Source organism: Rissa tridactyla, chromosome 12 (genome assembly GCF_028500815.1).
Source record: "Rissa tridactyla isolate bRisTri1 chromosome 12, bRisTri1.patW.cur.20221130, whole genome shotgun sequence".
Lineage (NCBI taxonomy): Eukaryota > Metazoa > Chordata > Aves > Charadriiformes > Laridae > Rissa > Rissa tridactyla.
The window spans coordinates 18,701,469-18,728,195 of record NC_071477.1 but is presented as its reverse complement, the minus strand read 5'-3'; the positions used below and the strand labels follow the sequence as shown (position 1 = coordinate 18,728,195).

General features: G+C 47.0%; 1 protein-coding gene across 1 annotated transcript; it reads left to right on the top strand.

Moving 5' to 3' along the window:
- FAM83C (family with sequence similarity 83 member C) lies at positions 1 to 26,727 on the top strand. Its single transcript, XM_054218456.1, has 4 exons — positions 1 to 570; positions 8,125 to 8,292; positions 12,651 to 12,775; positions 25,377 to 26,727. The coding sequence occupies exons 1-4, from the start codon at positions 16 to 18 to the stop codon at positions 26,311 to 26,313; spliced, it is 1,785 nt and encodes a 594-aa protein (XP_054074431.1). The 5' UTR covers positions 1 to 15; the 3' UTR covers positions 26,314 to 26,727.

The following is a 26,727-nucleotide window of genomic DNA, read 5'->3' as shown; positions in this document are numbered from 1 at the left end:
TCAACAGCTCTGGTCATGTTCAACTACTTAGCAGTAGAGGTGAGACCCCAGTTCCACCGCAGCTATGGGGGCCAGCAAGGGGCATCTGGGCCACTGAAGAGCCGCCTGGAGCAACTGAAGAAGCCGTGGTGGAGGGAGGCCACCCCATTGGTGCTCCAGCACAGTGAAACAGCCCGGCTTGCCACAGACGCCTTTCTCGAGCAGGGGGAACGCGGCTACCTGAGTGCCATCGCTGAGGAACGGGAGCTGCCTTTCCTTTCCACCCTGGACATGGAATATATGAGCCATCAGAGAAACCAAAGCGTTCCGGATCCCAGTGCAATGAGAGACAAAGAGGCTGATCCTGGCAATGTGGACACTGGAGACGGGTCCTCCCTCAACTCCGAACTAACATCTGGCACCTACTTCCCACTCATGTCTGATGTGCACCCTCCAGAGCTGGAGCTGGGGTGGCCAGGGACGCCGTTCCTCACGGTGTCTGGCCAGACTCAAGCCACTGTGATTTTCCAAAGAAACAAAGCTAACAGCATTAAGGATTTGCTCCGGTCTCTGATCAGCCGGGCACGGACGGTATGTATAGAGCTGCGTGCCTGGAGTGGGGTCTTGTGCTGCAGCACCCGAGTCCTGGTGGCTGGTCTCACAGCCCCGAGCTGTGCGGCTGATCTCACAATGTGACTGCTTTTTCTCTAGCAGACCTCTAACTGTTCCTTCTCCTTTCCTTTCCTGTAATTTCTTTCTGCCTGGGAAAATGTCACACCGGCAGTGCCCTGCAAGGCACTCTGCATCTCCGTTTGCGGGTGCGCAGAGCGCGGTGCCGAAGCCCGGCACGAGTGAGTGGCAGGACACGCAGCATTAAGGCTTAGCCGTCCTCAGCTGGCAAGTGTGGCCCAGCCAGCCCTTCTGCCCTCTGCCAGGGAATTTGCACGGCCAGGGTTTTTCTCGGCCCCTGGACATCATGTTAAGCAGGAGAAGAGGATACCACTGGTGGAGAGTGGGAGAACGTAGGACCTGAGTAAACTTGCGGGACTGAAACTCCCTGCCTGTGGCTTGCAGTAGGTCAGAATGCATCATCGTATCTTCTAGACTTGATGTCTGTGCCTCTCTGAGGATGAGTAAGACCAGCCCGTTTTGCCCCGCCACACGGTTTCTGCTGGGTAGAGATTGCCAACCCTCGGATGTAATAAAAACTAGATGACTGCAATACCTGCCTACCAAGCACAATCCTGGCTTGAATTTACTCACTAAATTACGCTCCTTCTTGTCTCTTTTTGCTTTGCCACTATACCGTGTGCTAAAGTAGCAGCTCAGACAACTGTATCTCAGACACATTTTCAGCTTTTATTGTCTTTGTCCTCTTTATGATTCTTTTCATCTGTTCCATGTTCATTTTCTTTTGTAGTATTTCATTTCAATAGTGTGGAGATACTGAGTAAACTTTTAGTGCAAAGTTCACTTTTAACTAGTCAGCTTCTAGGCAATTTCTCTTATCACTCCATAGTTTCTTATTTAACTTTATCGTCACTCCTTAAATTCATTACTGCCTAGCGCAGAAGGTGGGAGATAAAGCGTTGTTAAGCCTGGCCTTCAGCTGTGTCTAGAACACGAGCTGTTCCAGGCAGGCTGAGCTGAAGTGTTTTCTTCTGTCACCATCTGCAGAGTTGAGCAAAGGTATGTTGTCTCCAGCAGACGAGAGTGGGGCCACGCAGCAGCTCCAATCGCTGTGCGGCATCACCACAGGACCGCATATCCTTGGAATCTGGGCACGATATGAAGTAAAGGGGGATCTTTATTTCTTTTGTCCAAAAGAAGAGCGTTTTGCCATGTAAGCTCCTGCTCAGTTGGAAGCAGCCACCGCTTAATGCCTGAACTTCTCTTGCACCTTTGTAGGCAAATACAGGAAGTTTTGTCCAGGAAGTAAATGACAAAAAGCTCTATTTGTCCTTGCAGACAGCTGATTTATGATCTCTTAAATGATCTGGAAAGTCCTGTGACACTTAGTGTGAGTAATCCATATTACTTTTCAGCAATGGGGATTAAGACGTAGTCATGGCAGAATGCACAGGGTAAATGACTACTAAGAAATGTCCCCTTGTCACTTAGCATGTGTCCCGGATCTCCCACGGTATTATGATCCTTCAAACCACACAAAAAATGTCTTTCTGCTTTCTCAGCTCACAGGAACTTCTCTATTGCTGCAGGGAGGTTGCCCAGACAGTAGGTACTTTATTTGGACTTCAAGTACATTTTGAGCTTTCTGCTTTTTTGGGTTGGCTTGAAAAAGCACCGACAAGAGACTCATAGAATAGAATCATAGAATGGTTTGGGTTGGAAGGGACCTTAAAGATCATCTTGTTCCACCCCCTGCCCTGGGCAGGGACACCTCCCACCAGCCCAGGTTGCTCCAAGCCCCGTCTAACCTGGCCTTGAACCCCTCCAGGGATGGGGCAGCCACAGCTTCTCTGGGCAACCTGGGCCAGGGTCTAACCAGCCTCACAGCAAAGAATTTCTTCCTGATATCCAATCTAAATCTCCCCTACAATCACGGAATCACGGAATCTTCAGAGTTGGAAGGGACCTCTAGAGATCATCTAGTCCAACTCCCCTGCTAGAGCAGGGTTGCCTAAAGCACATGAGCTAAAGCACAATCTTCAGGCCTTTATGTTCAAGCTGGGGATTTTCACGCAGTGTTTTTGACTGTTGCATGAAATGTGAGAATAAGTTTTCAACCATCTTATTTGTTTATTACTGGTGTTTTACTGGCTTCCAGGTTGGCAGCTCTGGACAGTGCTTCCCATGATTAACTCTATCATTGACAGCAGTTCGAGCTCATTCACAACCGCAGTTACGCATCTTTAAGTAGTTACTGAGTCATTTTGCTCATCAAACCATCCAAAAGGATGTTACCTAAATGTCTTTTAATGAGTAAAGAGCAACCAGAGGTAAAAACATCTTTTGCTTGAAGTGCCAGTAGCAACCGTGTGGAGAACCACTTGCTTTTTAGCTTTTCAGCTGTTGTTTCTGCATTTCAAATATTTTCCCCAATAGACTTTAAGCCCTTGTCACACATCCCTCCTTCAGGGTATTCTCCTCCTGTGTGGTTACAGCTAACACAGAAGGGGGATGGAGCGCTGGTGGGATGTGGGAAAGGTGTTGAGATCCCCGAACACTTTTCCCGGGTCCTGTAGACAGGAAGGCGCATGTCTCAAAATGCCGTTTGCTGTTTTCTCCTGTACAGTCGTACAGAACAACATCAGCCGACTTATTTTGCGACAGCATATTTGTACTGACAAATCAGCAAAAAGGGGCATTTGTTTTATTGGTACCTTGTGCTGGTGCAGTTTGTCTTTCTACTTTGCTGTATTTAACCAGCTGTCTTTGAAGATGTATGTTCAGATTTGAGCTTTTCTCTTTGCAGACATAAGGAGATGCAGTGCAGCCACACCTCAGCCTTCATTTGATAATACCATTACAATTTTACCTTTGTTGGATGAGCTCCAATCTATTTTGAACTGTCCGTGCTGCTTCTTTCACCCCTCTTGTACAACTCCGACACAGGCTGCACGTCTGCGTTTGCGTGCGATGGCAGAAGGGTCGCTTGTGGTCCCCCAGAGAAGCAATGTGTCACTTCAAATGGCACCATTACAGTAATGACCAAAACCACACTGCTATTGGCAAATACCAGTAAAACCAGCTGTGCTGGTTAGAAACCAGACAGATGGCAACCCCGGTGGGGTGCTGGTAAGTGCTGTAATTCCCAAAGCGATGACTGCAGTAATTGCTGAATTGTGAGTTTACAGAAGTGGATTTAGAAATGTCATGGTTTAACCCCACAATGGGAAGGGGTGAGTTCTCTAGAGCCTGTGGGGCAGCTGCGTCTTTGCAGTGGCCTGATCCGCCAAGGCTGTGCCATGGGCTTGGAGGCCGTGATCAGCATGGTGAGGAACGGGATGCTCAGAGACAGCCCCAGCCTTGTGGCTCCTACCACTGAAGCCGAGGGGGTGGAGGCACTGGATGTGCGTTGCTTAGGTTTGTAAGGCCACATTGACTTAAATGCCCAAGGCTTTTACACGTGAGACACGAGTTGTCAGGAACCTGAACTGGAGATGGTACTTAGGTACCCAACTTCCACCGCTTTATAGAGCTGTTGGAAATAATCTTTGAGGCTTTAAACCTCACTTTTGTGACAATACGTTCATAGGAGGCTTCAAGGGGAAGACTTACAGGGTCTTCTTTCCCCAAAACTTCTTGGCTTTGGGGTACAGCTGATGTTATTATAAGAGCTGCCTGCTTTGTTTACCAAGAGGATGTGGTGATCTGGGTGGCTCTTACCGTTGTCCTGTCACAGCCATAACTTGGAATGACCAGCCCCACCATCGGTGCCTGCACCTCCACCATGTGAGCCTGCGGCTGGGCACAACCTCCCCTCTCTCCTCACTGCACACTGCAGCGCACGTGGGGCTGACAGCCTTCTTTCCCGACATTGTCTGCGCCTGCTTGCCCACCGGGAGCAACTCTACCCAAATCCCTCCTGTGACGGGATCACATGCGAGGAGGCCGTGAGTAGAGGGACAGCCTGTTCCACCTCCTGATGCCAAGTGAAAACCCGCTTTGGAAAACATGAGTCTGACTATCACGCAAGGCTCCACCCAGCTTGCACAAGCTGGTGTCCCACTGCCTGGAGCGCTTGCTCCCGTGCTGACGCCAAGGCCCTGCCAGGAGGCTGCCAGGAGATGCAAGTCTGCCTGGCAGCCAGCTGCACCCAGCCCAGGGCACGGGGTGCCAGGGGCGGCCCTGTGCCAGACCTGCCACACGCAGCCGTGCTACTGCCTGCTCAGCCCCATCCCTCTCGCAGCCAGCACTGCGGACTGGCACTGCTATTTTGGGGCAAGCAACAGGCCCGAACTCTGCCAAAGCCTGTGAGCAGTAGTAGAGAAACATGAGATGGTGTGGACCTTCTGCACACGCAGGCGCAAGCAGTGCCTCTGGGCGCATGGGGTCTGGGGACAAAAGAGTGTCAGTGTCTCTCGACTCCGCCATACTGACTTCCCAAGCCAAGTTTAGATTGTCTCCAGGGCCAAGCCTGCCCCAGACCTGAGCTTGAGGTGAGCTGGAATATCGTGAGGCAAATGTGGCTGAGAGGGACTTGCCTGAGGCCTCACACAAGGTTCAGGCTATGGTTTTTTTCTTGGTGCTTCATCATTAGAGAATGGGTGACCCATCAAAGTCATTTGGCTGAATTGCCTTTGGTTTTGGCTGAAGGCCAATGTGGAAAGACGTGGTGGAGTCCTGCTTTTTTGTGTGGGTCTCAGCAGTACCTAATGCTGATAGCCCAGCAGCAACATTAATTTGGGAAGTTAAAGATGCTTCTTGTTGCTTCCAGGGCTCTTCCGGGGCTGATGCTGCCGTCCGTGCCAGATGGGCACCTTTCAGGAGGGGAGAAGAGTTTGCCAGAGCCTCATAAGGCTTCTGGGAAAACACCACTGATGAGGGTTACAAAAGAGGTGCCCTTTGGAGTCAGAGTCTGAAGCCTGTATTTCCCAAGGCCAGGGTGAGAGGGTGGAGATGTGGTTTTCGCCTGGACAGTAGGAATGACTTTTACCTCTTGATGACAGCTGCCTTGTGTCCCATGTGGATGTCTGGGATCAAACTAGCCTCCAGGAAGGTTCTTCCCGAAACCCTGCTGTGGTGGCCTGGGCCAGGGGTCAGTTGTTGAGGCAAGTTGTTGAGGACCAATGACGGTGTTTAAGGCATCATCGCAGAGATGGTCTTTGGGGACAAACCATACAGAGCCAAGAAATCTTGTCCATCTGCAAAAGGGATAAATCCCCAAGGGAGCAGGATGCAACCATTTGACATTGCTGCCCAACTCTGCCACGGCTCTGGTGCAGACGGTCTCTCCATGGTGTGTGCAGGCAGAGCGGGGCTGAGAGGAGCCAGCTGGCCAAGCAAAAGATTGTGCAGGAGATCATGGGGAAGCCAATGGAGCCCTGCTCTGCCCATAGCAGCTGCCTCCACTCAGTGCCTAGACCATGAAAATGAGCCTGGAAAGAGGCAATTTATTAAGGAAAACAGCAGAAGAGCTGCTGGGCAGTGGGTGACCTGGGGCCAGCATGCCAGTCTGGAACAGAAACGTGAGCCTGTCCCCACATCCAAGGGCAGTGATACTTGGAGCTCCTCTACTCTTTTCTGAAGCTATTCCAGGTCAGACCCGCAAACGTGATTCAGCCTGCTCCTATTTAAAGCTTGAACCTCTGCACATTTAGAAGTCAACCTCACTGCTGTCCTCTGCATTGAACTCTCTGTTTGAAGAGAAGCAGCTGGGCAAAAGTGGCAGAGGAAAGCTCACCCTCATGGTCCGCTCCATAGGGTGATTTGGACTATGGAGGACTGCATTCATGGCCGTGCTCTAACACAGGCGGAGGAGGTGTTTAAAAACAGGATTCCTACCCCGTCACGGGGTGAACAATGAGCAGCAGAACAAACTCTCGCGCATTTTGTGTGCAAGGTGTAGTGCGGGGCATGAACATTGAGTGACAGGGTAAAGTATGCCACCGGAGCTTCACTCCAAAACCCAGTGCTTTTTGGGCCATCTTTATTTGGGCATCCTCTACTAGGTGCAGAAACTCATAAAATCAGAGTTGTGCACACAATTTACAAGTACCAAACAGTTACCTTAATTACTGCTAAGATACGGTAAAGGCTGGGACTAAAGTACTTGATCAGTAGGTCTGTTATTTTTTCAGCTTTTGAAATGAAGCTGGCCTGTCGGTAAATCCTTCACTAACTTTTTCAGTCCCCCAGTGTGTTGCCATCTTCCATGAGTTCTCATTGTTAAGTGTTAATGGTTCAAGGTCTAAGCTAACAGATTGCTCCGCCAGCACCATCGGGTGAAGGGCGTCAGGCCTGACAAATCATCCAGCTCAGCAAGTGCTCTCCTGCCTGATCCTTCCTTCTCTAAGATGTCCCCCTGATGCCTGTCACTAATGGTGACGGCCAACAGACGATCCCAGCAGTCCCGCCCTTGATGTTGTCTGCTGGCAGGCTCTCTCTGTGAGGAACAGTGGAACAGCGTCTCCAGTCACAGCTTTATTTATGGTTGATTTCCCTTGATCCATTGTTCTGGTTGCAGGTCATACTGTACTTTGAATTTTCTAGTTTTGGGTCAACGCGCGTGTAATAGGTACTTGTCATGACCTACCTTCTATTTTCTGTATTTTCCTTCCAGTTTCTGGAGATTTCATTTAGCCAAGATGTTCTGCTGCCTCCCATCCTGTCTCCACAGTGGGATGGGTTGCCATGGCCTTCTTCAGTCTCATTCTCTAAAGAACTGGCAGTTCTCTTTAAAATTATTTTCCTTTTTAAACCCTCTCCCTTGGAGACTTTATCTTACAAGTCTTCGTTTTTCTGAGACAGATTTTATTGAATTCTTTTTTTTAAATAATGTTAGCGTTATTCCTTCTCCCTACTGTTAGGTTTCATAACTATCACTTGAATCCTGGCTGCATTAACAAGAGTGCTGCCAGCAGGGAAAGGGAAGGCATCCTTCCCACACACGTTATTCTACGATTTTGCCTAGCCGCCCCTAGGATGTAATCTTGGAGCAAGGACATGTACATACTTGATCAAGATACCTTCTCCCTTACCTGGCAGGGTGTCCTTCCTGAAAAATATGGTACTTCTTTATTTTAATATGCTAGTCATCGATGGAGTCAGTCATACCAACTGAATAACGATTTTGGGCAGTCTCAGCTCTCCTGTTTACATGCCGTATTTCTGGCATATTTGCTTAAGACAACACATAGTTGTTGCATCAGTGACATTCAGAGTCTGTGCATGTGCATTGCCCTTTCAGCTATTTCTTTCTGTGACTCACAGATGAGACAGGAGGGAGCTGGATGAGGAATGTCTTCATAGCTGTTAAAACTGATTTTTTCTGCCATGGTGGGGTAAGGGCTGTTAAACACAAAGGTCCGGAATCAATAGCCGCTCGTGTGGCCACAGTCGCTCACTAGCTTGGGAGGTTTGAATACTTACTTCATAGTTTAAAGTGCAATTCACTTGGGCATGAGATTTCAACAGTATCTTGTTCCCCCCCTCCCCCCCCCCCTCTTTTCTCCTGCCTAGGTGATAGCAATTGTGATGGATCTGTTTACAGACATGGAAATACTGTGTGACCTGCTGGAGGCCTCAAGCAGACGGCACGTCCCTGTTTACCTGATCCTGGATGAAGAGTACCTGAAGCATTTTGTGGAAATGTGCAATAAAATGGCTCTTACTCAGGACAACTTCCCAGTAAGTTTTCAGTTCCACACTGGATATGGCAAACAGCTCTTGGAATTGATAAAAACCCTTTGTTCTGTTTCCTCCACCTGGTCTCTGGGACCTTCTCCCACTGTCCCAGGCTAAGAGACCATGGCTGTTCGGTCTAGGAAATCGAGGTCTGTCTGGAAGCACAGGGGAAGGAGTGGAGGTGCCTCCTCGTCCTGTATCTTGGTGTTTTGTGGTCCTCGCTTCAGTTTTACACACGAGCAGTGTGCAGTCAAGGCCAATAAGATGCCATGCATTACAGAACGCGTTGCTGGGCTGGTGCAGGCAGACAGGCAGAGGTCGGCCAGAAAACTTAGGTTCATGTGGACCTGTATCATCTCCTTTCTTTGTCCCCTCTCAATCCCTGCTCTAGGATACAGAATTGCAAGACTTAAGTTGCACACAGTTCAGATCCCTGAGCCCAGTTTAGAGTCTGGCTAGAGCTGGTGAGTCCCTTCAGGTGTCCTGACCGACCACTTCCCCCTGCCCTGCTGCACCACCTCAGTGTAAAACCACATGTTAAAAACCTCATGTTAAGATCTGCTTCTCAGCTTTGCAGTTCAGTTGCGGGCTCATGAGGGGTTCATGAAGAGCCTGACTTGGTGGGGTGCCCATCAGCAATGGTGTGCAGTGCCCAGAGCAGGCAAACACTAAAAATTAATGTGTCGGTGTGACAAACTCTCTTGGGAACCGGCAGACTCAGAAATACACCCCAGTATCTTGCTGATCCCCATATAGCTTTTCTGGCTACCACCTACCAATGGAAGTTGGTGTTTTCGTTGTCTTTTGTTAGTCCTGCAAGGCTGGCAGTCCTGGCTGTGCCCCTTCACTGGGTGCAGAGGATTCCCTGGAGGACTGATTCTCCTCCAGCCACCAATTTCATAGGCTTTCCCTTCATCTTGGTGGGGAATGCTTGGAAGTTATCCAGTTACCTCAAACCCATTCTTAACTAAAACCAGGCTAGGGAAAAAGCAAAAATAATGTTTTACAGCACTCAGATGCAGTTACAAATGTCTTAATTTCCCCTCATTTTAAATCTGTCTACACAGAGAGGGGCTTCCTTTTTCCCTCCGTGCTGGTGACACTCTGTCCTTTCTTGTTTCTCACAAGCCAGACCCATTTCATCACACTTCTTGAGATGGCAACTATCAGGGAAAACTGCTTTGTGCTGGAGCACGTTTGTTTTCATTAACAACTGCATTGCTGAAATCACCTGGTGGACCCCGATAAATTCCATCTCTCCAAAATGTATTTTACTTGCTTCTTACCCGAGAGCCTGGCCGTTGTTTTTAATTAAAATTAGAATGAGTTTACATCCATGGAGATGTTTATGTCTCTTTGTTAGACCTGATGTTATGTCTCGTGCTTTAATAGCTAATTAACACTTGCCTCCCCCATTCAGTGACTCATCAGCAGGCCTCAATGTGGAGTCCCCTGGGGCGGATGCATCTCAAGCAGTACATTAACATACGTGCTTGATATCCACATCTAAGTGGAATGAGTGTACATATTTTATTCCTGGCTCTGAGTTGCGACAGGATGTGATGGTAAATCTCCATTTGGAATAATTGGTGACAATGTGGGGTTTAATGGGGAATTTGGGGCAACTGGCCCTCCAGCATCTTACTTCTAAGAACGTTGTGTGAGCCCGCTGGTGTCAAATCCTGGTGCTGAACATCAGCAAATCCCATAGTGGTGCATCAAGCTTTGGCAGTGATCACAGCAGAAGACTTATCTGTTGGATTTTTTCCAATGGTCATCTGCTGAACCTAAAATTACTGTCTAAATCAAGTGAGAGTGGTACCTGGCTTTTCTGCAACACGGGATTCTCATCTTGTTTGGACAACTCAGAGCCTGGATTGCCAAGAATAAGAAGAGGATGGAAAAAACGAGCCGTATTGCAGAAACACACCCAGCCTTGGGAATGATAAAGGGAGTGAATACTGTGGCGACAAGTCTATGGGATATCCCTTACTTGAAGGGATTTTAACTTCCCTGGGGGGGAAGAGGAAGCTCCTCCCAGTGAGAACTAGTATTACTACCTCAGCACTGGAATTAAAAAAATCCCTGTGTTGATTGGCAAGAGGATTATGTGAACAACTCCCCAAGCATCCATCATATCTTTCTCTATATCGGCAACTTGTGGTGCCATTTTAGAGGATCACAGATTAATGCAAGTTAGCAGGGACCTCGGGAAGTCATCAAGGCCAACCTCCTGCTCAAAGCAGCGTCACCTGTGAGGTCAGACACGTTCTCAGGGCCTTAACTAGTCTAGTCTTGAAAACCTCCAAGCGTGGAGACTACACAGCCTCGCCAGGCAACTTGTTCCAATGCACAACTGCATTACGGGGAAAAAGTTTCTCCCTTATCATAGGTGACAGATGAGGATGTCTTCTGGGACACGAGAAGGCAACAGGTGAGAGCTGCAGTGCAAAGATAGTGAAGCTTCAGCTCTGTCCCTGCTAAAAGTTTCCATGAACTCAAGAGAGGACTGGACAAGTACCTGGAGAAGAGGTCCGGGGGGTTCCCACTAAGACAAACCACAAGAGGCTCGGGAAATCCCCCGAGCAGAAAACAGAGTCAGCAGCAATATTAGGGGGCAGCATCATAAATGATTGCCTTCTTCCTGCTCTTCCCCAGCTGCTGTTGCCCACTGTGAGAGATAAACCGTTGGGTCAGATGGGCCCTGGTCTGGAGGAGATTTGCTGCTCTTATGATGCCCTGAAGTCAATGGTGCCCCTTGGCTGGGCAGGAAGACTTCCTCAGCGTGACATGAGAGTCAAGCCTTTCCCACCCCGCTGCCATGAGCTCCCCAGCAGATGTTTCCAGGAAGGCCACCTCCTGCCCGCAGGGACTCTGACGGAAGAGGAGAGCTGTCAGGAATGGAGTCACCTGCCACAGGGTGACTGCCTCCTGCTCCTCACCCCCGAGGCATGACTTCCGTGCCGTGAACCCCACGTGAGGCCAGAGACTGGGCGAGCTGGTCCCTGGCTGTGTAGAGGCAGCCTGGGGAGCCCCCACATGCTCAGCACGTGTGGGAGGAGGAAGAGGGGGAGAAGGGGATGCGGCCATGCCTGGGAGCAGCTCCCGGAGGGGTGTCAGGTTGTGGCCCTGCACCCTGCAGAGAACATCTGCAGGGAAATCACAACTATTCATGCTTGTGTTTTGCGCTGGCTGTTACAAACCACTGGGGACAGCCAGGCTGAAGTCTGCTGCATGGCAGAGGGGAGGCTGTCACCTCCAGCAGGTGCCCACCACCATGGGCAGCACCACCCCCGCCAAGAAGCACAACAGCCCCAGCGGTGTGTGCAGCACAGCCGAGCCACCGTGGGTCTTCCTCTTTTGCAGAGCTGACACCAGACAGGGACGAGCTGCCCACAAAGGTGGGCAGTGGTGTGGTGACAGTTTGTAACAGCTCCGGGTGTGCCAAAGCTGCTGGCGGTGGCAGGGAGCTGGCCTGGAGGGGCAGTCAGGGATGGCCGGGCAGGACAGAGTAGGTGCAGCCTTAGGGATGTTTATTTACATGCAAGAAGTTTTCTTTGGCACTGTATCACATAGACCAGGCCAGTAATGGTTTCCAGTGACTGTTCTCCTCTTCTGCCTTCCCCAGCTGAGGTACAAATAACTTTTAGTACAGGCAAAAACCTCACACTACGAAAAAAGCTCCTGATGGATACTGAGAGCCGTATTTACCATTTTGTACCGGGCAGCTGGTTTTACAGGCCAAAGTTGTATCAGAGAAGTTCTTTGCAGTCTTTAAAACAGGGGATCAGGTCTGTTTCACTGGAGTACAGCAGCTGAAAACTTTAATATAATTTTTAAATACACTGATAAAAGGCAATTCTTAAAATGTAGACATACCTTTCTGTAAATCCTTTTTATTGACCGATATGTTGGTTTTAGGAAGCCTGTCGCTGTATAAAATCAGAACAGCACATTCAATTGATTAAGAAACTGGCTAGGTGTTATGGGTCAAAATTCAGTTTAAATGCAGAGCCATCTGCTAGTGGGGTTAGTTGAATATTGTCAATAGTCTGGAAGAAATCATATAGTCTTACATACTTCAGAAATGATCTGTAGGCTCATAGGAGTCTCCAAATTTTTTTCAAACCAACATTTGTACATAAGTGCAACTTGTTAATATTTGCTGGTATTTTCGTCTTATAGAAGCAGACAGTGCGACAAAATATTTGGTATGTAGAAGCCCAGAAGTAATACCTTGCTGCATGCTACCTCTGGGAGCAGAGCTCCTGCTTGAGGCAGGCCGTCAGTGATGCATAAGGGAACATTTCAGTTTAGTTCTATACGTGTCCCCTCACCAACTCTGCTTCCTTTGCTTTCAGAACATGCGCATAAGATGTCTGAGTGGAGACACATACTACAGCAAAGCAGGCAAGAAATTTGCAGGCCAGGTTCTGGAGAAGTTTATCCTGATTGATTGTGACCAAGTTCTTGCTGGTACATACAGGTAAGAAAAAGTAGCAACTACTGTGACAGACTGGTGACGCCGAGAAAATACTCATTACCAATATAGTGAATAACGTTGCTGTTGGGTTTTTTTTTCCTCCATGATAATGATACACTGCTCTTCCTCTTCATTTCCCCTTATAAATGTCAGGTTTCATTTTGGTGCTTTACCTTCTTCTACTCCATCCTCTTGCTCTTACTCGCTGCTTAGCCTTCAGATAGCATTAACTGCTTCTCTGCCAACATTGACGCTGCCTGGACACATTGCTTTCAGTTCTTAAAAACGTAAAAATTGTTCTGCCAGGTCAGATGTTCAGTGAGAGCAGCTCAAACTGCCATCTGAGGTCCATCCCCCTCGTCCTCCCACAGCATGTGCAATCGTTTCATACATCCCTACGTATTCCCTTCGGCACATATGGTCCGTTAATTTGCCCTAACTCGTTGCCTGTTCTAAACCAATCTACTAATTTCATGTAGTGCTCCTAGTTCCAGTGCTGCAGGTTAGTAAAATAGCTGTCCTACATTCATCCACCTTCCTGCCTTTTTCTTATCTCAAGTGATACCTCAGCCTATTCAGTCTCTCCTTGTATGGCAGCTGCTGCATCTCTCACACATTTTAATTATCTTTCTCTGCACCCTCTCTAACCCCACTGTGTCCTTCTTGACATGCAGAGACCAGAACTGCGTGCAGCCCCCAAGATGTGGCTGCAGCAAGGTGTTACAGAGGGTCAAAATGATGCCCTCTGCTTTGCTATTATCACCCTGCCACCAGCGTCCAACATTCGTTGAATTTTTTAGCTGCCATTGCACTCTGAGCTGATGATTTCACAGAACTGCTGACGACGGTTCCCAGCTCCTTCCTGAGCTGTTCCAGGTTCAGCTTCACACAGGCCTGATGATATAGATCATTTTTCTGGTTGGGCACCCCACATTTTCCTACACTGAAGTTCGTCTGCCACATATTTGTCCACTTGCTCAGTTCTGCGAGATCCTTCTGAATTTCCTCACCTTGAGCGAGGTAATCCAACCACCTGAAGGAACCGAGGATCCTCTGCAAACCCGAGGGTTTCACTGCACCCCTCCAAGCCTGAGGTCACCCACAGGATGGAAACCAGTCCCAGGACCAGTCTCTGGGGCCTTGCTGCTGTCTCTTACCCATGTTGAAAAACAACCATTAAGCCCTACCCTTTGCATCCTATGCTTTCACCAGCTCTCAGTCCATAACAAGACCTTTCTGCCACGGCAACTTAGTTTCTTAAAAGGCTTTGGTGTAGAATGTTGTCAAAGGCTGTTTGAAAACCCCAAAATATGTAGTTGACTGGTCCCTTTATCCATGTATTCAGTGGCTCCCTCACCGAAATCCAGCGGGTCTGGGAGGCAGGGTTTGCCTTTACAGTAGCCCTGTTGACCTTCTTCCACGAAGCTGTGCTTCTCCATGCCATCAGTGATCTTGTTCCTCACAGCACACTGTGCCATGTCTCAGGGTGGAGGTCAGCTCCAGCGCTGTATGGGCCTCAAGATTACGTCCAGAGCCCTCTCTGTAGGTGGGATCATACTGGAAACCTCCCAGTCCTCAGCAAAGCAGTCTGCAGTGGCCCTGGTACGCAGGAGTGAAACGTGTCTCAGTGTCACCAGCACTAGCAATGGATGCAAAAAAATTCATTGAGGTTCTCTGCTACAGTCTTGCCATCACTGAACTTCCCTTTTGACCTACAGATCTCAAATGGGCCCACCAATTTCTTAACTGCCGGTACAGCATTTCTGATCAACCTACAAGCCGTAGTCATCTTGGGATTTTTGGACTACTCCTTTTCAGCTTTTTTTGACTAATTGCTGCATTTTTACCTAATTGCCTCTCTTGAAATCTAATATCCAGGTGCTGCATTTATTTAGATTGCTCTCGCCCACTACAGAGTTAAAATTGTGTTGTGAGCATTATTGCAAAAGGGCTCTTCCACTACCTATGGAACCAAGTCTTATGCATCATTCAAGACCACATCCTGAATAGCATCTTTTCTTGTGGGTCAAACAATTTAGACTAATTAATTCTGGCAAGTAACCATTTATTGCTTCCAAAAAGTTTTTCTCCACAGCCCATCCCAGTGAAGCATTAACCTAGTATGTACATGAGTGGATGAAATCTCCCACTATTACTACCTGCCCTAATTTCACAGCCTCTGTAATCTCAGTTAACATTGTCTGATCACCATCACCATTCTGATCAGAGGGTCAGGAGTGCTGTCCTTGTACTATATTTTTATTACTAGACTCTTGAGTTTGCCACCTGCAGATCTTTCCCACAGTGTTTTCACGCTGTTGCACATCGTATTATCCTTCACAAACAGTGCAACTCCCCGGGACAGGCTGTTCTGATATTTCTGTGAATTTGGTGCCCTGGCAATACTTTATTCTCCTTCCGCCAGGTCTCCTTGAACACTGCTCTCCCACTCCCTTTCTCTCGCTTTTCCATCTCCCAGACAGCACATGCTGGACCCTCAATCGACCAGCGTCCTCATCACGTCAGCACTGTTGCTCCAAGCGGCACCTTCTCCTCTGCTTCTGACTTCATCATCTCCAAGGGTAGAGGTCTCACCTTATCAAACTCTGGCAGGGAAAAATGGAAGCACCCAGTTGAAGCTGGTTATGTAGAGTTTCTATATAAACAATATAGCAGTGCCTGGTGGCATTCTGACCATCCTAACGTATCTGAGAACGATGGAGTGGATCCCTGCCAGGAAACATCTATCCATCTCCATTGACGGCAGGGGATGGGGATTAGATAACCGAGACCACTCATTTTTGAGTGGCTAAAATGGAGCATGTATCAGCTGGATTGAACGCCACTACTGGAGGAACATCTTAATTCCCCAGAGTCGGGGTATTGATTAAATGCAGATTCAGTTCTGTGTCAGTTCCTCCCTCTGCTGTTCTGGGGCAGGGATCTGCGTCTGCGACGTGCTGTCTTTCTATAGATCTCTGTATAGCTGAAACTTCTCGAGTTCTGGAAGATAATAATCCTGTTGATTTTGATTCTCTGCTCTCCCAGTAAGCACATGATGTTCTGGACTAAAAGAAAGAGTCTCTCTTTGTGGAATTTGTTCAACAGTGGTCAGAAACACTTCCACAGGAGAAAATCTGCAAGTCTGCTACTGGATGTACTGCAGCCTGGTACTACACCTAGTGTAGGGATTCAGATGACTCTCCCTACAGATGGGAAAGCTGGATTCAAAGGATGGGAATAGTTACTGAGTAAAGCCAAAGATCCAGGGTGGATTCAGGGATGTCTTGGGATGATACAGGAAAGAGGGTTAAGCGTGTTCTTACCCAGTGGCAGGTTTTACAGTTCAGCCATCTTGTGTTCAAGGATCAAAGGTTTCAGAACCTTTGGGGTTATACGTTGTATGTGCTTCTTTATGTTCAATTTGCCATAGGAGGCTTTTTCCCACCATGGCTGGCCTCCACAATACCCTCTGGCAATGGGTTATGCAGTTTAATTTATGTTTTGTGTGAAGAAATGATACATTGTATTTACATTAGGCCTACTGGTAGATAATTACATTTGATGACCCCAAATTCCCATAACCTGGGCACAGTAAATTACTGTTTCCTATTTACTTTCTTGACTGCATCCATGATTTTGTCCTCCTCCATTATAATCCCTCACGCGAATCACGTCTTCTCCAGCTGGAGTATCCTTGGCTGTTCAGTCCTTTCTCGTGCAGGAGAACTTCCAGACCTTTAATCCTAATTTCTATCTTCTGTGAGACAAATTGACCAGAACTGCATGAAGTGATCGGGATACCCCATCCACTACACTTTAACACTGTAGTACAATGGTGACTTCTGTCTTTTCCTCCGTCCCCATTCTGGCAGTTCCTGGTCTGCTCTTTGCCTTTTTGACTAGTGGTAGACATTGAAGTGATCAGTGTTTTGAACTGTCCACGGGAACCCTGACTTCTTTCCTAAGTGTTAATATCTGAGAACTCATCAATGTACGGAGACCATCAGGGATTTGGCAATAGTTTGAATTTATGACATTGAATTTTGTCTATCATTTTGTCGCTTATTTACCCCATACCATAAGATCCTCTTGCAGCTTCTGATTATCCAGTTTCCTTTCGACCACCCATGATAATTTTGTCATGAGCTCCGTCACGGACTGTTTCTACCATTTTTCAGGACTTTTGTGAATACATTGGACAGCAGCGATCCCAGCACAAAATCTGTGGGATTCCAGTGGGTAAATTAAAACTATTGCTAGCACTTGTATCCCATCTTTAATCAACTGCTACTCCTCCTTTGTACTCCGTGATCACTTAATTTTTCCAAGAGTCCTTGCTGAATGACCGTGTCAAAATCTCTTTGAAAATTCGAGTAGCCGAGATCAAGCAGATCATATGCATCTGCATGCTTGCTGCCTCTCCGAAGAACTGCAAGAGGCTTTTGAAGCATGGCTTCCTTCCACAAAAATATGCTGAGTCTTCATCATTATGATTATAGTTATTTATGCATCTAATCATTTTACTCTCTATTTGCTTCTACCAGTTTGTTCAGTATGGAAATAAGACTGGCTGGTTTGTAGTTTTCCAGGAGCTCTTTAAAAGGTTCACATTTACTACTTTCCATTCCTCTGCTACGATGTTCCATTTTAAATGATAGGTTATTCACTGGTTAATAATTGGAAAATTGCTGACTTCCAGTTTTTGAAGGCTGTTTACTTTAATATTTTCCTTTAATGTGCCTTTTAACTACGGTGACTTGTTGGATGTTTTAAAATATCTTTATTTTGATAGGTACGTTTTCTCCGAGGCTCTAATATAGCATCTTTAAACAATCTTCAGGCTGCCTCAAGCATTTGACCTTCTTGGTTACTCTTTTAAATTTCTTTTTAATAGCATTCCTCACTTTCTCTTTTAAGTTAAGTATTACTGTTGTAGATTATTTCGGTCCTGAAAGAGTATTTAATATGGGTACGTCATGGGGACTTTTTTGCCGAGTGCCCTTTCCAAAGAAACTTTCTGAACTGGTAATGTTATTTCTCCTTTTGTTGGTTTTCTGGCTAGTTCCTCCAAAAAGCGTTAATTTATAGTGTCTAAAATGCAGCTTCTGCAACTGTCTCAGTAAGGGCCCTCATCTAACACGGCTGTAACTGAATCTCCCTCTATTCCCCTGCTTTCTGCCTTCTTGGCCTCTCAGCACGTCCTCAGCGTGGCGCATTTACCATCAGCACCCAGAAAGTTCACAGAATAGCCCTGATCCTATGTTTTTCCTGTTGGGGAGTGGAATTTTAATCCAACAGGCATATATTTCACTTTTTGAGATACCATTTACGTTATTTGATTTTTTTTTTTTTTTAAATCTGTTGTGCCACTGCCCCAGCAACATCCTCTCTTTGTCCTTTCTGTATAATTTTTACCCTTGCAGTTATATCATTTCTTGATTTTCTTCTACCCAGGATGTTTCTGATATGCCTGCTGTGTCAGACTCATCATTTCAGCTCGGGTATTTCACGACATCTGTCTGTTTCTTTAGCTCATAAAATTTATGTGTGCATGTAAACGTTTGTATCTGGTCTGGTTGTTCAGCACTGTGCACTTTTCTAGACACAGTTTTATTTGTTCAGATGTTCCTCATTGATTCTCATTTCTTACCCAGGTGTTACTGATTTGTATCCTGTCCTTATATAAGAATACAGTTTTCTTGTGTTTATTCCTAAGGTAAAGTGGGCAAGCTCAAACTGCGTGGCCTTCTACACATCACAGCTTTGCTCCAGGTTCTAATTTAAAGCCTCCCTGTATCTTCTGCAATATATCGTGCAGCAGCCAGGTTTCATTTAGGTTAAGATGGAATCCAGCTTGCTTTACAGAGTCACTGTCTTCCTGCAGTTTTCCATTTCCTTGTGATTCTATCATCCTTTCCCTAACTTAATATCCATAACCATGTCCTGAAATGCTCTTTTACTTCTCTGTCCCATTCTAAGCATGGAAGAGGGAGCATTTTATAAGGCTACCGATAAAATCCTGATCTTTTTTAGCTTCCCACTTAGGTGCTTTTATTTTACCCCCTGAGATGCATCCCATCTCTTTTTATGTTAATGGGGCCTATGGAGACGTTGACTAGCGGCTTCTCTGCAGCGCTCCATAACTTAGATCCAAACGTCTCTACTACCCTTCATCCCAGTGAGCAACTTGCTCGTTGTTCTTTGCTGTCATCCTTCCTGAGCACTGGATCCTGGAGGACGCTCCTTCGTGCTGTCTGTCTCCTATGGACACCAACACCATTTGGTGCCCTCTGTATAGTGTGGTTTGTACAACCTGAGGACAGTTACCACGCTGACCGTCAGCTGTCTCTTTTCCAGACTCAACATCTCCTGTTCCTCAGAGGATTCAAGTCGAGCAAAAAGGTTACACATGTCTTGTAGGCCACAATGTGGTTCATACACCCCCTGAATGTTTGCTCTTTTTCCCAACACTGTGACGCTGCAGACGCGTATTGTCCTTAAGACATTCTCGAACCCCCAGAGCTGCTGCCGACTCATTCTCCAGCCTGTATTTGTGCACCTGAACCTGACTGCCTGGAGCGTATTTTCTTTGAATATTTTCCTGTTGAACCGCACCCATTTTTTTTCAGAACCTTTTTCAAATTCATATCTGTGCAGTCCCTCTCTATGGGATGTGATCTGTGAATTTAACGAGTGTACACTCGTCTGTTATTCAGGCTGCTCGTGAAGATATTGGGTAGCAGCAGAGCCAAGATGCTAGACCCCTCGAGAGTTTCAAAACATCCTTCTACCTTAGCAGTGAACCCCGATGTCTCATCCCTCTGCAGCCTCTCTTGCAGAGGGGTATCTTCCTACTCTATCCTTGACCACTCAGGTATTCAATAAGTGTCTTTTAATTCTTCAGTTTTAACAAGAGACTTTTTTCTCCTCAAGTGCATGCTCAGATCACGCCTGAAATACATTTTTAGTCTCTAGTTCCATCTTGAGACATCAGATTCTCTCTCCTATGAGCCCTATATGCCCTATATGCGGTATTACACTCCTGCAGCAAGAGCAGTACATATATTGACGTTTTCGTATTGAACCCTGCATGTTAATACTGTCGTCGTCTATGCTGACTCTTCCCTTGATAGTTTCGTAAAAAAAAGCCCTCCTTATTTTCCAAAATACTCTTGGCCACCTTTGTAGGCAAATTAGCTTAGAGCCCTCAACTCTTATGTGTTTATTGATTAAATACTTCCCTGTGTTTTCCATCTTTAACATTATATTTCCTCTAAATGAAGACAAGGAGAAAACAAGGTTCATTGAGGTATTTAGGAAAAGCAATAATCTAAAATCCTAAATATAGTTCTATATCTAGTTATTTAGTATTATTCTGGGCACCAAAATAAATAGTATGTTTCTTTGAGCACTTATTTAACGTAACATGGTGAAGGATATGAAGACATTTACTAATGCAGCAGATGAGAGGAGCCGAAGGGAAACGGGGCTAGAACTAAACAGGATCTTGAACAGGAAAACTAGAGTAGATGTTTGCCAGGTTAGGACTAGAGAAAAGAGGTGGTATTGCCAGCCTGAAAGGGAGTTGCGTGGCTGTTTGTGTTGTCTTAGAGGAGATCAGATTTCTCAGCTCAAAATGGAAGATGGTCAAAGTATGGGTACATGTCCTGCCACTGGCGCAGAGAGGGAGGAGCTCACCGTTTGCTATATCGTAGTGAAAGAAACTCAAGATGTGGGGTTGAAGGCAACACGACAGCTGAAACTGAAAAATTAGAGGAGGAATTTGAGAGGATTACAAAAGCTCTGCACCTGGCTTCAGTGCATAAGTGTTTGCAATGGACAGATAAAGCTACGTGGGTTTGAAGCTGGAGGAGGTTTGCAATATCTTTAGAAGAAAGGTGCTCATACTCTCAGGTACCTGTGTCCCAAGCAAGAGGAAAGACATTAAAGAGTGGGATCCAGATCTAACTCAATGAACAGTCACCTCAAGAAAGAAATTATAATTAAGCAGAAAGTGAATGCATAGGGAACGGAGAGCATAGTGTAATCAGCAAGCGAGCACTGTCAGAAGATGTGTTATATATAACCTTGAGGAGCACACCAAAGCAAAGAGGAGGAAGTCCTCGGGTGCATAAATAAAGATAGAATCCAGAAGAAAGAGACATCCTTGCATCCTGCTGTAAGGATGAATAAGAAATAAGAGAAAACTGAGACGGGATGCCCAAATTAACTGAATGAATTGCACTCTTTTTAATCAAAATGAAGATGAAAAATGAGGAATGGTAATGACTTCAAGTGCCTTGGAAGCAAGTTTAAAGAGCTTGCTGTAATAAAGTCAGATTATTGTCATCTTATCAAAGAAAATGTCACTTGAAATTGACGGTCCAGTAATGGGTGTGATGTAGTATCTACATTTAGCAAATGTGCAAAAATGATACACAGAAGTTTGTATCGGCATACAGAAAGAAAAGAATGCCTTTGACAGCCAAAGTGATGGAAAAAAATAAAAATGAGTAACAGAAACTACTGAAAGAAGCGGAAAAAACCTTCTGCTGCAAATTGGTATCTCATCAGTTGGAAACAGCTGCAGCAGGGGAGCCGAGTGTGACGAATTGCGAGCCACCTGTAGAACACAGCCCTAGAAAGGCCGCTGCTACCCGAGACCGTGCGGCGATTTTACAGAGGCGCTGGCAGAAGAACTAATCCCGTTGCCGAAAATGCTGCTGAGCCCGAGACTGCTGCCGAAGTACCGCAGGGTGCTCCTGCCACCCGTGCCCGGCCCCAGGCAGGCGGCGGGGCCCGGGACCCGCGGCGGGGCGCGGAGGTGCCCCCGCCCCCGGAGGTGATGCTGCGGCTCCATCTCCTGGCCCAAGGCTGAGCTGCACGGGATCCGGGAGCGTCCCAAAGCACGGAGGGGAGGGATCCTGTCCCACGGCCATCCTCTCCCGGAGTCCTGTCGTTTGTGCCGCAGGGTGCTTCAGAACTGGATACGGGATCTCCGTGTGCAGCAGTTTGTTGTGGGAAAAATAACGGCAGGAGAATCCTACCGCTTTTAGAAACGCGCTTTTAGCATCCAAAGCGGCCCGCAATGAGGAGCTCCACAGCTTGCCTGTGTGTTGTGTTGTCTAAGGAAGTACCTCTTGTCTGTATTGAATTTGTAACCTGTTAACTGCATTCGGTGTGTCATTTTTGTACCAGAAGAGACAAAGAATGATCATTCCCTGACTATTTCCTCCATGCCATTCATGGAGGAAAAGACCTTTGTCAGTTTGTAGTGCTGGGAATAGCCATGGCTGGGCCACATTATCATAGAATCATAGGGCTGGAAGGGACCTCTGGAGATCATCCCGTCCAACCCCCTGCCAGAGCAGGGTCACCCAGAGCAGGTGGCACAGGAACGCGTCCAGGCGGGTTTGGAATGTCTCCAGAGATGGAGACTCCCCCACCTCTCTGGGCAGCCTGTGCCAGGGCTCTGCCACCCTCAAAGGAAAGAAGTTATTTCTCATGTTTAGGTGGAACTTCCTATGCTCAAGTTTGTGCCCGTTACCTCTTGTCCTGTCGCTGGGCACCACTGAAAAGAGCCTGGCCCCATCCTCCTGACACCCCCCCTTTCAGCCATCTTTTTTCCAGACTGAAGAGACCCAAATCCCTCAGCCTTTCTTCATAAGAGAGATGTTCCAGTCCCCTCATCATCTTGGTGGCCCTTTGCTGTCCCCTCTCCAGCATTTCCCTGTCCTTCTGGAACTGGGGATCCCATAACTGGACACAGTACTCCAGATGTGGCCTCCCCAGGGCAGAGCAGAGGGGGAGGATGACCTCCCTCCACCTGCTGGCCACACTCCTCTTGATGCACCCCAGGATGCCATTGGCCTTCTTGGCCACGAGGGCACGTTGCTGTCATAGAAACCCGTACTATGGCAAGGAGGAGGGCTCTGCCACTGGGGGGACTTCTATGATTCCTTCCAGGTCCTATGGTGACACAGAGTGGGTGGGTTCCCCTTGCATCAGCATAGGAAGCTGGGACACAGCTGTGAGCTGTAAGCAACGTGGAGGGGAACAGCAGCGCTCCCGGGACTGGGGAAGGAACTGTAAGAAGCGTGAGTGGCAGGGACAGTCATAAGGCCAGGGGGGGTGTATGGCTAGATCTGCGGTGGCTCCCCTTACAGGGGAAAGGATGGCCAATGTGTTAGATAGATCCGGCCACCTCCTCTCAGTCTCAGGAGTTTCTGTAGGGAGGCAGTACTTTGGTCAGATGGTGCTGAGGGAAGACAGAAGGTGGAAGTCCCTTTGTCTGTGGTGGGAAGCAAAACCTAAGCAAAACCTGTTATTTACCTCCTGCTAAGGTGAGGCCGGAGGCCTCGATGGGTAGCTGCTGTGGTGTTCCTGCTAGACTGTTTGAGTCTGAGACACGAGACCTCCTCACCAAAATGAGGAGGGCGAGCATGGCCACTTGCACAGATCTGCTTCCAGGTCTGCTGGCAACAGCAGTGCTGGGCTGGGGGAAGAGGGATGGCAGGTATTATCCTCCATCAGGCTGACCAGGGTCCTCTCACAGTTCACGGCTGTTACGGTTTGAGAAACCCATAACAATTTACTGTTGTTTAGATGATTATTGTCTCACCGGATGAGCCCTCCCCACCCAGAGAAAAAACAAGGAAAACTGAGGGTTGAAATATAAACAGATGTAACAGAATTAAGACTAAATAATTAATATTAATAACACTAAAGAACAAATATTGATCCCAATACCGATATAAAATACACAAGGACTATACCCAGCCCATTCCATCAGCAGAAGCCGTGCACTCCCCGCAGGGGACTCCCAGTAAATGTGGGACACTGCGAGCACTGCGGCTTTGGGAGGAAGGGAAGGGCTCAGGGCTCCGGCACCGGGGCAAGGAGTTCTCTGGATCACAGCCATCAAGGGAGAGAGAAACTACGCGGCAAACTTTCTAATTTATATTGCATGTGGCGGGTCAAGTGCCCAGGTCTCCCTGCTCCTCATCCCCGCATCTGGCAAGGCTCGAAAACACTGAGACCTTGGAACGCACATAGCCTATCTGGCTATAAAGTAAATATTTTCAGGAATTCAGACACTAGAGTCTTCTAAAAGTGCTGTTTTCCCAAGCATTGGAAGATAAATTAGTCCTGTGTCACTCAAACCAGGACAACGGGACAACACTCGCAGTGCGAGGGATGCAAGCCTGCCCCTCCAGAGGAAAGCGGGCTCAGCCCTCTGAGCACATTTGTGGGTTTGAGGAGTTCAAGTGAACACAAGTGTGCATGTGAGTGGAGCAGGTCCTGAGTCGGGGCACGTCTAACGGCCATGCGGTGCACATGCAGCACTCTTGTGTAGAAGGGTGATAGCTGTAAGCAACGTGGAGGGGGACAGCAGCGCTCCCGGGAGCCAGGCAGCACCCCTGGTACAGCCGCCTTCGACGGCGGTGATACAGACTACATGAAATCTCCCACCTGGACTCTTGGATTTTTTCGAAGAACTCACACAGTTTTGTGAGAGGTAACTTTCCTTTGCAAAAGCCGCCTTTCCTATTATATCATATTTACCTACATGGCCATTAATTGTATTCTTTGGAAGAGTCTCTACTGATTTGTGCTGTGCAGTTATGAGAATAATGGTCTGGAATGTTACAAAAATTGTATCACATTAGCAACATTCCACTCTTCTGATAACCAAGGCACATTCAAGTGAGGGATAACGCACCCTGGTTGGTTAGTTGAGCTATTTCATCCTTGCATTCCTTTGGCACTCTTGCATTAGTACTACCTGGTCCTGCCAATTCGTTACTATCTGCTTTGTTGATATGTTTTCTAATCTCTTCTACAGAGATTTCAACATAAGACTGACCCTCCTTTACGTTCTGTATAAAGGTGGGTTCAGGGCAGCGATCAGCCCAAGCTCCTGTACGGTAAACATTGATGCAGAGGAATTATCTGAGCACTCCTATTGCACATGGACCATGCGCCAGCCCCGCAGACAGCTCCGTATTATTTCTTATGTCTTTTGCAATGTGTGACCCAATCTTTTTGATAGATGGCCTTTCTGGTCTTAATAGCTTCTCTTTTGTCATTTAGCCATCCCAGCTATATTCTGGGTTTTGGTTTTGTTTGTGTGTTTGTTTTCTCATTTCTCTTTGTGAAGCTGTATGCATTTACTTTGAGCCTCCAGTATGGTATTTCTGAATACGCTTCATGCCACCCGCAAAGCTTTTTCGCTCTTTTACTATATCTTCAGTCTTACTTAATATACCTGTTTTGATATCAAGCAGAAGAGTATTAATCTTTTCATTTTATGTTGCTCTTTGTGGGGTGTGTATGCTGAGTGTAAGCATACTACTTTCTTCAAAACAACACTATGAACGTTATGAACCAAAACAACTGCATACTGAAATTAAATGACCATTTTAGGATTGTTCTTTTGTAATTATGTAATGAGTACATTCAAGTAATCTCAGACTTGCATACTTCAGAGAAAGCTTTCACGACATAAATCAGGTAGCATTACAGTACTTGAATGTTAAAATCAACGCTAGGTATCTTGGTACGCTGTGAACTAAAGTTGCATGTGGGGTTTATTTTGCAGTTTCACCTGGCTTTGCAGCCAAGTCCACACCAGCCTGGTAACCCACTTCCGTGGTCAAATTGTTGCCGAGTTTGACAAGGAATTCCGGTACTTATATGCAGAGTCCCGAGCAGTGACCAGCTTCTGTGTGCCAGATCCTGGAATGTGCCCCTCTTCTCAGAATACCTCAAAAGTTGCCAACTCCCTGTTAAAGTCCGCACAGGTGAACGACGCTGAAACCTTGAGCCCCTCCAGCAGCCTTTCCAACGTAAGCATCAGAAGCATAAAAATGTCTCCCTTTCTGAAAAATTCCAGCTGCAATGTACACCAGGAAAAGCAAGATTCAAACTCTGATTCTTGTAGTAAGAAGGGGAAGGAAGACACATCTCTGAAGCCCGCTTGCCCTAAGCAGCAAGGAGAACCACCAGACTCACCAAACAGTCCTCCAAATATATCCACCCCAGCCTTTTATCACAAATCAAATCTCATGACAGCAAGGACATTCTTGCAGCCGGAGCCTTCCCCTGCCCCGAGCTCCAACAAACCTAGTTATCAAGGGGACAATAAGGCTAACAGCAGCCACTGCTCCCCACAGGAGCAGACAGTGCAGTCCCCTTCCGAGGGTGCCAGTAGCAATGGGACAAGCATGAAGCCGAAAGGGCCTGCTGCTACCTCCCAAGAACCGACAGCAGAAAATGACACCACTTTTTATGGGATGGAAAAAAGACAGAGTCCCAGACAAGGGAAGTTGGACCTGCTATCCCCATACAACCAGCTAAAACGAGATAAAAAGCCTGTAGTTTCTTGCTATGATAAACTCACCGAGGACATGTTGATGGAAAAGAACAGTGCGTATGGGGCTGAGAAAAGAATGACCCTCGGGCACAGTAAGCTGGACCTAATCACCAAGTACAACAAGTTAAAATCTAAACATATACACAGTCGGTTCGAACTCTGACCTGGGCCTTGAGGTGTCCTTTGGTCTTATTTTCAAGTGGTTGCTTTTCTGCACCAATCGTCATATCTGGGGCTTGAAATCAAAATACGGGTGGCAAATTAGTCTTGTTCCTATTAAAAGGTGTCAGTGCTGTTTCTAATACATACAGATGACTGATTCAGATGAGATTAGCAAGTACAGTTCAAATTTTCAATTACAAATCATGGCAGGAGAGAGAAAATTACATAAACATAATCTACGCCTCTACCTTTTTTTTAACCATTTGCGAAAGAACTTTTCTTTCCCAAAGAACATTTCCGCCCCCCCAAACTTACAGCAAACCCATTGCTACAGCTGGAAACTGTTTGGCCATTGAGGTCTTCAGGGTAAACCCAGGTTCTCTTTGTACTAAGCGATTCCTTTCCCTGTATCCGT